The sequence below is a fragment of the Aedes albopictus genome, chromosome 3, assembly GCF_035046485.1.
Source record: "Aedes albopictus strain Foshan chromosome 3, AalbF5, whole genome shotgun sequence".
NCBI classification, from domain to species: Eukaryota; Metazoa; Arthropoda; class Insecta; order Diptera; family Culicidae; genus Aedes; species Aedes albopictus.
The window spans coordinates 12,847,408-12,859,691 of record NC_085138.1 but is presented as its reverse complement, the minus strand read 5'-3'; the positions used below and the strand labels follow the sequence as shown (position 1 = coordinate 12,859,691).

The following is a 12,284-nucleotide window of genomic DNA, read 5'->3' as shown; positions in this document are numbered from 1 at the left end:
ATCAGATGGCATCTTTGAATCGATTGGTTTAGTTGAATAGCAAATAGCTAAAAATAATGTATTTTTATTGGTTTTTGTCAATTATCTTTAAAAAATGCGTAATAATTTCAAATTCTTTCTTTGGCAAAGTTGTGGCCCCTGTTACACCCTACAATTCGTTCTTTGACATCAAACTTCTATCTCTTATCGTTTTGTTGCAATTTCGATTTAAACATCGCATTTCAGATCAGAAATTTGCAACTGACATGGAAAGCACTTTTTTGCGCATTGTGCCGCACATTTAAATTAAAATTGCAAGAAAACGATTAGAGCTAGAAGTTTGATGTCAAAGAACAAATTGTAGAGTGTAACAGGAGCCACAACTTTGCCAAAGAAAAAAAATTAATTTATTACGCATGTTTCAAAGATAATTGACAGAAACCAATAAAAATACACTATTTTTAGCTATTTTGCTTTAGAAAACTTAGTTATTTAACCAAACCAATCGATTCAAAGATGCCATTTGATAGAAAATTCAATAATCTTTCGACTAAGGGTGAAAAAACTTCGATAAGTTTGACCATTTTCAAGTTATTGCTAGTTAAGGCAATAAGAGTAAAAAACATGGGAAGTTCAATAACTACGTAACGGTTGAGATTTGACCATATGCGTAGAACAACTTTTTTCACCATTCATGGTCCTCTATCACCCTTTAAAAAGTTTGCACTCAGGAACCTAACACCATGTATAAAAAAAAACCTGGCAAAATGTTCATGAAGAAGTAACACAGTTTCAGCTTTTTGCTTCGAGATGGATCCCAATCCTAATCACAACAATTTTTAGTATTGATCTAGGGAACTGGCTTCCTTAGCTACTTACTTACTTACTGGCTTCTTTAGCGATGATGTGATAATTTTATATTCTGAATCTGTAGCCAAAACTGAGCCGAAATCCAAAGTTCCATGTATTTTGGCGCCTGGAACTTATTAAAAAATCAATCGAAAGTTATAAAGTTCGGGGGTTTCCAGGAGTGTATCAGGGAATTGCAGGCCGAACCAGGCGTGCTGCATGTGGTTACAGGGGCCATTCCAGGGGATTTCAAAAGCCTCCCAGAGGTTTAAAGGGTTTTTTTAAATTTATTTTTATTCGCAAATTAGTTTTCAAGGGTGTATCAGGGGGTTTCATGGGGTAACCTTGGCATTCCAGGGGTTGCAGGGGTGTTCCAGGTGATTTTATAAGATTGTATGGATGTTCCAGGAGACTTCTGGCAGTTTTAGAAGTTTTCAGAGAGTTTCAGAAGTTTTTCAGGGGTGTTCCAGGGAGTTTCAGAGAAATGCATGAGTACTCCAGGGGTATTTCAGTGGGTTTAAGGGATTGCAGTGGAGTGTGTTTGGTGGTTTCAGCGCGTTTTAGGAGATTTCAGGGTTGTTTAGGGTTATCAGGGGGTTTCAGCAGCACTTAAGGAAGTTTTCACCCAGAGACTAGCTAGCCGCCAGCTAGAAATCTATATAAAGGAAAAAAGAATGTTTCACGGGATGGCAATTACATTTCAGGAGATTACAATGGGTTGTGGGGGGTTCCGATAATTTTTATAGGGTTTCAGTGGTTTTCAAGGGATTGCTAGAGGGTTCCAGAGTATTTCAGGAACGTTACTTAGTGTTTCAGGTGGATTCTGGCTTCAAGATGTTTTAGGGATCTCAGCGGGTTTTCAAAAAGTTCTAGAGAGATACAATGGTGTTCCAGAGTATTTCGGGTGCGCTTCATGGAGTTTCAAGGGGTTTCAGGGACATTACGAGTGTTTAAGAAGATTTCAGTGGCGTTCCATGGGTGAACTAAGTTGTTCCAAGGTATTACAGGAACATTTCAATGAATGAAAGATATTAATAATAATAACAATTACAGGAACGTTTCAAAAATTTCGATACAAGGGGGTTCCGAAGAGTTTCAGAGATATTCCAAGGGTGATCCATAGGTATTTAAAAGGGCGCGCCAGCTGATTTTGGAGACGTAACAGGAATTTTCAGAGAGTATAATGACGTTTCAGAGGAAAAGCATGAATGTTTTAGAATTCTCAGGGGGGCTCCAGAAGTTCTCAAGGGGGTTTCACGGGGTTCCACGGGATTTCAATGGGTTTCGGCGGCGTTCCGAGAAATTTCAAGAAACTAGAGGGGATTGCAGGTGGTTCCAAGGAGTTTCCTGAGGGTTCAAGTACGTGCCATGGGTGTTCGAGGCGTCTCTACGGATTTCAGAAGCGTTCTAAGGGGTTTCAGAGGTGTCTCAGGGGTGTTTTAGAGAATTTCAGAGGTATTTCTGGGGATTTCGTGCGGATTCAGGGGAATTTTAGGAAATTTGAGGGGCATCCCAGAAGTGTTTCTAGGAATTTCAGTATTGTTCCAGTATTTCAAGGGTGTTCCAAGGGTCTCAAAGGGAATCAGATGCGTTTTAGGGGAAAATTGTGTTGGAGGGGCGGTGATGAATTTCAGGTGGTTCCATGGGCGTTACAAGGGATTTCAGGGGCGTTTCAGGAGGTATCAGGGGGTTTCAGAGGTTTTCAGAAGGTTTCAGATGCGTTCCGAACCCCCTGAAACCATCTCAAATGCCTCTAAATGACTAAAAACTCTGAAACTCTCTCTATACTCCCTTTACTCCCTTGAAGGGCTCATAAGCCCCCTGAACTATCTTGAAACGCCTTTGTACGCCTAGAAATCTCGCTTGCACACCCCCGAAACCTCATTGAAAGCTTCCCGAAACCTCCAGAAACCACTTCAAAACCCCTGGAACGCCCTGAAACCACTTGAAATTTCCTAAAACGCATTGTAATGCCTTGAAAGTCCTCTGAAAACCCCATTTGTAATACGTTATTTATGGAGGTTCCCTGAAATATTTTCGAAAGGCCTTTAACTCTCCTAAGATGTTAGGATTTCCGCATCAGCGTGCCTGTCCAACATCCTATTAAAGTTAAACCTCTCTCAAAACAACCCCAGGAACTTTTTGAGATCATCCTTCAAATTCCGAAAACATTTACCAATACCTCCAGGAACCCCCTGATTTCACCAGAAACACATTGAAACTCCTTTTAAAACCCCCAAAACTCTTTGTAAAAGCCTATCAGAATTTCCTTAAACTACAGGGCTAGTGAATTTGTAGTAATGAGCTGAATTTTTGCATGATGAGAAGGTAAATTCTCCGTTTGTGCAATGAAATGATACAAAAAGCGTAGGTACTCATTGATGTAACACTGCTAAAAATCCGCACAAATAAATTTCGAATCGGCTTAGAGGGTCCATTACTAGCACCTACTCCTTTTTCAATTAAACTACACAATGTCATATTTTTTTTCCTACACCTAACCATACTCAAGTTGTAGACCGAGTATACCTTAGCGTTTCCTTAGAAACTATTAGGCAGGCTTCCGCATGATTTATTTTGCAAAAGACACAAATTAACATCTACGATTCCAAATTCTCAGAAAAAAAATACACAACCGTGTACCATTGTCTCGCAAATGGGACGCAAATAATCGGATTTGCTCTAACATTAATTATCTTGATGGAATGTAAATTTTCTCGGGACAACGAACAATCCACCACCCATCTCCGCATAATGGATCCCACTTACCTTGCTCAGCGGGAAAGCCGCCACCACTTGCGGTGACATTCCGCATACAGGCGTAGTACAGGTGCCGCATCAGTGCTTCCGGATCAGCGTACTTGAGCCTGTCATACTGGACGCCGTCGTCCGAATCCGAGGAAGCTGTGACGCTGCTGGAGGCGGGACGCTCGTCCATCGTCATGGGGGGAAACCACGTGCTTCGATTGTCTGGAATGGTGGGACCGGAAAGAAAAGGAAATTTGATATTAAAACATCCATTCATCTGGTACGAGAATACTTTCTATCTTTATTTGTAAGATCTTAACCCCGAGTTAAGTTTATCTCATTCAAGCATTTCAAAATTATTCGTGATCGACTCGATCCGAGGACCACTCGTGAAAAGAATGCTTGGTACCATTACATCAGATTTGTTCACATTATTATTTAAGAACGTTGACTGCTTTTTGTTTCGTTTGATACGATTGTTTTTTTTTTTTGGTTAGCAATAGTTTCTGAAAAACTGTTAATCTAATACGCTGGAGATACAGGGGAACAAACTCTTCAATAATTTAGTCAGGCATCCTTGAACTACACATACAATGTTCGCATAAAGAAGAAAAGTAGCTTTCCAAGAACATGGCACTGTCACGACACTATCAATTGAGATACACATGGTTGAGCTTTCACCATCCACGGAGCAAAGGTTGCGAGTCATAAATGTTTGATACGCGCTATCCAAAAAAAAAAGGAATGCATTGATAATAGATTTCTACGTGTGTTGAATGTTGTGATGTAAGCACTGACGATATTGGGAATCCCCCGCAAGGAAAACTTGTTGACGCCATATAACGAGGTGCACCTAGTAGATACCAATTTAAAGAGATACTTGCTCATTAATATGCACTACGTTGCCTTCCCATGAATACTGACGGGTTCAACAGAGTAGAATCTGAAAACCATCGCCACAGGTAAACAGACGCATCAATTAGTATAAATTGCGGTCAAGATAAAACCATCTTCACGAAAACAATATCACTGAAGCACGTTGTGTTTCGTCGCTCATTAGTTTAGTTTTAGTGAGAAAACGCCAAACATAAACGAAAACGTTGCAAACTAAAAAATGTAGAAGACAAAGAAATTTTCGGACCGAGCAGGAATAAGCTTTGAAGGAGGTTTAAGGATTTTTTTTTTATCTGTATTAACGAGATTTTTAGCCCTAGGCTCAGAGTTGTGCAATATCAGTTTTGTCAGGTGACTACTGATATCCCAGTCAACACACCATCGCATATGATGTTGGATAGGATGCAAAAGTGGAGGCGATATACGCACACTTTACACGCGGTTAAATGGGGGCATGTACGCATATGGCCTCCACTTTAGCATCGTATCCAACATCATATAAGATTTTGTGTTAGCTGGGATTGCACCATCTTCACTATCACTCCAGTCCAATCAATCTCAAAATGACAATGACATGCAACGACTTGATATTGACCCGCACTCTAGATCACAATCATTGCAACTGTTGTGATATTTTAGAGGTTTTCGTCAAAACTCAAGCTTTTTTGTGACCAACATGCAAAACTTGTTATTTTGTACCACATATAAAAATATCATTTTAGTAAATCTTCATTTTAATTATTAACCCTCTAATACCCAATCCCGCCTTTAGACGGGGTATAGTTTGAGCATTTTTGTAATTTTTGTTTCGTGGAAAATCATTTTTTTTATATTTTTGGCTGACATTTAGGACTGTTCTGTATATCTTAAAATGGTTTTTGGTGTATTTTAAAGTGTATTTACATTTTTTAAAAATCATTGAAAAATTGATGTTTTACTCACCTTTTAGAAGTCATTGTTTATTTTGTATTGAATCGCTACAATTAACATATTTTAATTTTTTCCCAAATCATTCTATCCTTGTTTAATAGTTTAAGGGAATCGAATACACTCTAAAATTATTTTCCTTAAAATTACACGGAAAATAAAATTTTCTGTGAAAAAAATTTAAAATAATAATATTTCAACAATAATCATAAAATCTCGAAATGTTTTCATCTCAAAAAATCCGTTCCCCAAATTGGCTTCCAGGAAAAATATAAAAGTGTGGGGACGTTCAAAAATAAAAATTAGAAAAATCAAAAACTGAAATTCACGAAATCGAGAATTAAAAAGAATCATCTTCCAAAACATGTTTAAATCGATTTTAGATGACGAAAAATGATATTTAGATCAAAATCAAAAATTTGGGTATTAGAGGGTTAAATGAATATTAAAGATGGCCTATCAGTGACATCCCTACACCATCACAGTCAATCCAGTTCTGATGGATTAAGGAAAGTGACGGTGACTCAATAGAGCGCACGCTGACTTGGATCGCAGTCGGCCTATCAAAATCAGCGATTTGATAACCATTGACAGTGACAGAGTGCGGGACCCACGCTTTATTTCCCTTCCGAAGGAAGAACTCACATTTTGCGAGTTTGTTGGGTGTGGGATTCGATCCCAGGTCCTCGGCGTGATAAGTAGTCAAGTGTTCTAACCATCACACCAGGTCCACTCCAGAGCTAGCAGGTTTAAGGAATCTTTCAGCGGGTTTCAGAAGGTTCCAAGACATTTCAGATGGTTTCAGGGGGCGTCGGAACGCATTCAGAGCCCTAGGCTAGTTTTAGTAAGTTCGTCTGGCGTGGGATTCGATCCTAAATCTTTGGCGTGAAAGTCACAAGCTTCTACCATCACACCATATCAGTTCCCGAAACTTTCCGAAGCCTTCCGAAACCTTCTAATACCCCCTGAAATCCCTGGAAGCCCCCTGTAATAACCCTGAAGCTCCCCAGAAAACCCTGGAAATCAACTGGAACTCGAGAACTCTGAAGTCCCCTGAAGCGTTTTTGACACGCCCTGACTCCTCCTGAAATCTCTTGAAACTGCCTGTAACGCCCCTGAAATCCTCTGGAACGCCCTTAAAACCACTTGAAATCCCATGCAACGCCCCCTTAGCCCCTGATCTCCTGAACGCTTCTGCTACTCCATGGGGCACCTGGAACATTCCTTAATTTCTCTGGAACCCTTCACCCTTTTTGATTTTCATCTAAATATCATTTTTCGTCATTTGTTATTTTGAGAATTTTGCTTTTTAATTTTTCTGTATTTTATTTTTAACATCGCTACGCTTTTATATTTTTCTTGGAAGTCTATTAGGGACACCGATTTTTTAATGTGAAAACATTTTGAGATTTTATTTATTTGTTCACTATCTTCGTCATGGACGCACAGATTGTTTGATTAAACTAGGTTCCTTATTCTATTCTTAAACTCTAATTTAGACATATTAAAATCGAAATCTGCACTAACTACATTGAAAGCTTTTTTTTTTGTCTTTATTATAGAGACTTTCAGCCTGGGGCTGGTTCGTCTCTTTCTACATTAAAAGCTTTCAAACACGCACAAAAAGGACTATTTTGACCATAGTTGGTTCTATGAAGCGGGATTGCAAAAAGCGTTGAGCTACGGAAACGTCGCGGTGGAACATTTAAGGGAATTTCACCAAGAAGTGTAGGACAATCGATGTTACCATTGAGGAGATCAAAGACGAACAATCGTTGAAGTTTAACTCTCCTCGCCGCCAAAGATTCTAAATTAATGAGCTGGCAACGGTCTGGATAACTTGGAAGGTTAGTTAGATCCGACCATGGAAGCTGCCACAACGCAAATCGCAAGAATCTACGTTGTAGACGCTCAATCCTTAACGTTTGCGTTAAATGGAACGGTGTCCAAACTGGTGCAGCATACTCTAAAATGCTCCGAACTAGTGCGCAGAACAGTGTTTTCAATGCGTAGACGTCAGTGAAATCCGAAGCATGCCGGTGAATAAAACCTAACGCTGACCACGCTTTGCCAAAAACTGTAGAAATGTGCTCGTTGAACCGGACTTTCGAGTCGATTAAAACTCCGAGATCGTTAATAGACTGAACACGCGCTATTGGAGTCGATCCGATGAAGTACTGATTGATGACCGAAGTGTTGCGGCGAGTGAAAGATATAACCTTGCATTTGCTTTCATTGATAAGCATCCCGTTGTCACCGCACCACAAAAATAGCGTGTTCAAATCTTCTTGCAATGCCACGCAGTCTAACGATGAAGTGACGGCACGATACAATTTCAAATCGTCAGCGAAGGACAGCTTACCACATGCAAGTAGCTTGTATAGGTCGTTCATAAAAATGATGAATAGCAAGGGTCCTAAAACGCTGCCTTGAGGTACTCCAGAGGAGATGCCGAAGTTGCAGGACCGTGCCGAGTTAACTGAAACACATGCTGAACGGTCCGAGAGATAAGAATATAGCCATTTTGTCACCCAGTGTGGAAATCCAAGGTGGATCATCTTTTCTACGATTGTAAAATGAGGCACCGTGTCGAAAGCCTTCGCAAAATCAATGTAGATTGAATCGACCTGGCGATATGATTCCATCTCGCGTGATAGTTCAGTGACGTAACACATCAAGTTTGTTGTGGTCGAGCGATTCCGTACGAATCCATGCTGGCATTCGGATAGGACCGGCAAGGTGGCAGTGTACAGTGCATTGTGGACCAGTTTCTCAAGAACTTTGCTCAAGCAGCATAACAGTGTGACTCCACGATAATTTTCGACGCGATTGAAGCTCCCAGATTTGTGAATTGGCACTATAACACCACTTTTCCACTCGGACGGGAATGTCGTTTGTGCGAGCGAGCGGTTAAATATATCCGTAATTGGGACCGCAAGTGCAACAGCGCAATTCTTAAACAGCACAGGAGGAAGACCGTCGGCTCCTGGTCCTTTTTCGGCGTCGAGATCTTCGGGAGCCCTGATCACTTCCTCCACAGACAGCTGCATGGTTGGAAGACGGATATCAAACACCGGCATGTTCACAAATCTATCACGACGTGGCACTGGTGATGCGCGAGTAAAAACTCATTCGAAGAAGACGGCAAAGAGATTGGCTGTCTCAGTGTTAGTGTCCGCTTTAACTCCCCTGTATTCCACATTAGCCGGTATTCTATTGTCGGAACGCTGCCGTTTAATGAAGCTCCAGAAGGAGGAAGGATCATGTTTCACCCGGGACTGGATGCTCGACACGTAACTTTCGTATGAAGAGCGCAAAAGAGAACTGTACCTATTCTCCACGTCGCGGAGGAAGCTTCTGTCATCAGTGGACTTCGAGGAGAAAAAGCGAGTGCGAGCCTTCCGTAGAACGTTGCGAAGATTACGAAGTTCGGGAGTCCACCACGGCTTGTTGTGAACGGAACGCGTTATGTGTCGAGAGCGTGGAACGCAGTCACCGAGGATCTCGTGAAGCTTGTCATAGAAAGTCATGAGCGCTTCGTCTACCGAACTGTCCATGTGGATCTCCCATCTGGCAAGGGATAACGATGCATTCAGCGCAGCAAAGTCGCAACGCTGGAAGTTGAAGCTGGCATCCGCGGTTACGTCATCGATTACTGCAGGTAGATCGTTGTTGGCGCTAAGTAGAACAACGAACGGCTGGTGATAGCTGTCAACATCCATCAGTGGGACAGGCGATTGGACGAGCTCAAAATAATCAGATAGACTAACAAAACAAACACTAAGTCCAAAAGGTGACCATCAACGTTGACTATGTTGTTGATTTGCTGCAGGCCAGAAGCGAAAACCGTTTCAACAAGTGTCAATTCTTGCTCGGACGAAGCGTTCGAGGGGACATAACCATTGATATCTTCATCTAGCTGCCAGTTGAGGTTAGGAAGGTTATAGTCACCTAGCGACATGATAATATCCGTCCCTGACATGGTATCAACAATTTGCTGTATTGCGGATGAATGAGCGGCGTACAGATCCGGATTGGACCTCGGTGGAATATAAACAGCAACCACATAAAGCGAGAGGCCACGCAACCTTATGCGCACACCAACTTGTTCAACATGTTCATGTCCAGACCACAAAACAGTTTCACATTGCAAATTATTTTTAACAGCGATGAGAACTCCGCCTCCTCTAAGACCAAGCCCACTCGTGGGCTTCATACTACACACGCAACAGCACGTCGTTAACGATTTTTAATTTCGTTATCCACCCATTTTCGCACCGGTCGTTCGTTTCCATGTGAGTAAAATAATGATCGGTCGCCTTTGCGCACCGGTGGTCTCTATTCTACCCGTACCATCGGTTTTTTGCACTTCTGTAAATCATCGCAATATTTTGTGTATTTCTATGGTGTTATTGCAAATCTTATTCAGTATAATAATCTGTGCTCATATTTTGAAAGAAGAGGTTTTGGATAAGACTGAAAACAGTTAGTAAAAATTGAACTCAAATAAATAATTCCCTTGGAGATTTGTACCAGTTTTGGTGCGTTTAAAGATATTATTTTCTCAATAATGTATGATTGTATTTAATCTCGGAATTCAAGCAATCTTTTTTTAAATTATGTGTTTGTTGTTTACTGTATGACTTGTAGGTTGAATTTTTATCTAAAATAATATCCATCTCTTCGATATCCATGTTGCCTTTCTCGCAAGAAATTTATCTGAATTTGAGATTTGGAGCATCTTTTTAATAATTAGGTTTATTGAATAATTACATCCCTAGCATTTCCAACACATTTATAACGTAGTTGTCTCCTTTACAACTTCGCGTAGGTCAAGATTTTTGAATCCTGGTCATAGTAGAAGCTGTCTTCTAACAGTCTGCGATAAGTTTGCGTAACCTTTTTTCATTAACGTGTATTTTAACTTCAGCTTATTCTATACTCAGTCACAACCTTTTAGTTACAAAGCATCAATCAGAAATCTTAATATATATTGCGATCCTTTGGATGCTGGTATATGAATATTTTGTTGGAAGCAGATTCTATGCGCTTGAAGTAGACTGCGTATTTGTCAAAGTACATAATGAGCCCACTTTCCTTTTTGGCACTTCATACAACAATTGATGTATTTTAACATCCAACACCTTGCTTTTTCTATAACGAGGAACCTACAATATGGCAGTCCTGCACACCGCCTATTTTGATTGATGAAACTTGGCAGCTCGACTACATTTTTTCAAGATTATTATCGGTATGATTAAAGTTTGTTTTTACAAAAAAAAAATTACTGAAGTGTTTCTATGATATCTGAATTGAGTTAGGTACAGTCAAAGCATCTTAGAAAAATCGTAACTACTCTTATCTAATCTTATACCAGTGATCCTCAGCCTTACCGTCTTCGCGGGCCAAAATTGAATTTAAGAAAGAGACTGCGGGCCGCAATTTACAGGATTCAACACAACCTATTTGAGATTTTGTTTGCAATTTTTTTTTGCAATTTGTTGGGCCTAATTTATAAGTGGTATTTCAGTGGTTTCGGAAAAAATCCAAAAAATTCACTTTTTCTTTTTGCCGAATTTCTTAGGGAGCCAATGGAACGTGTCATGAAAACCTGCAGACATAAAGCCTGTAGCCATAATAATCGGGACACAGAAATACGGCTGTAGCTCTGTAATGAATCGGTAAAATTGGCCAAATAATTGACTGAGAACTCTTTGGTGTATGTTTATTATTTGTGCCAAATTTCATAAAAATCGATGCATTACTTTTAACTATGGGTCAAAAACAAACAGACGTGGTTTTAAGCATTTTGTACAATCATGACCAATATTCATTCGCATAATAGATGGTTCCTTTCCGCTACTGTTCAAAGTTCTGTGTTGATAATTATGAAATTTCGTTAGCAGTTATGATACTTATAGACACTTTTTTTGCAAAATTTCATCAACTTTGATTAATTGGTTTGAAAGCTACTGGTGTTGATAGGATTGAGTGTTAGTGAAAATTATTCTTGTTTTTTGTGTGCGATGTTTGCCTATCCGTAACTTTTGAATTTCTCTGCTAATTTTCATGAAATTTTCACAGAAGGTAGTTGATTATATGTATTTTATGCTTGCAAATTTTGATGATTATTGGTATAGTACTTTCAATAGAACAATCGAAGCAATAAAGGGTGCTGACTAATTGCTGTCTGAGAGGCTAAAATTACGTTCAGTCCCAATACATGTTTCGACTATAACATTGTTGATAGTGCATCGATTTTTTTGAAATTTTGCCTATGCAACAAATGTAGATTGAGAGGTTTGTGTTCAAAATTTCAGCCATTTCCTTTGCCAAATTCAAAAGTTACAGCGCCGACAAGCAAAACTAGGGGCTGTACAAAATTCAATGGTGCACATTCTACTCTTTCATTACTACAACAAAAAGAACTGCACCGATTCTCATGAAATTTTGTAGGTGAAATGAACACATCTTAAGATGTTGTTAAGCCAAAATTGAGCAATTTTAATGAATCTATTGCAGAGTTACAACTGTACTTCTGAGTCCCGATTATTGCGGATACAGGCTTTATATTTGTGAGAAATGTTTGCAGCCGATTTATGGAAGACACTTTTGCAAAGATTGATAGAGGGATTTCCATTTGATGACCTAGAGGAACGTCTGATAGAACTCCATACAAAGCACCAGGGAAGAAAGAGAAAAAAAAATCCTAAGGCAATTGAGACAAAATTTGGAAATTTAGATTTATCGAAATAATTATAGGTGTTATTTTTTTTTTATAAACGCAGAGCTTGGATTAACAACGTGTGGTTTATTGAATAGTTGGTTTGAGAATGACAAGAATAAGTAAAAGTCAAAGAAGCAGGATTGCTGTGATTGGTTTAACG

The 12,284-nt window shown here is 39.7% G+C and overlaps 1 protein-coding gene across 1 annotated transcript in view; it reads right to left on the bottom strand.

Moving 5' to 3' along the window:
* Positions 1–12,284, bottom strand: part of LOC109421803 (calcitonin gene-related peptide type 1 receptor) — a 213,798-nt gene that overhangs the window by 137,315 nt on the left and 64,199 nt on the right. The window contains exon 2 of the mRNA XM_062860396.1: positions 3,598–3,798. Coding sequence (XP_062716380.1) covers positions 3,598–3,798 — 201 coding nt within the window. The remainder of the gene's footprint in view (positions 1–3,597; positions 3,799–12,284) is intronic.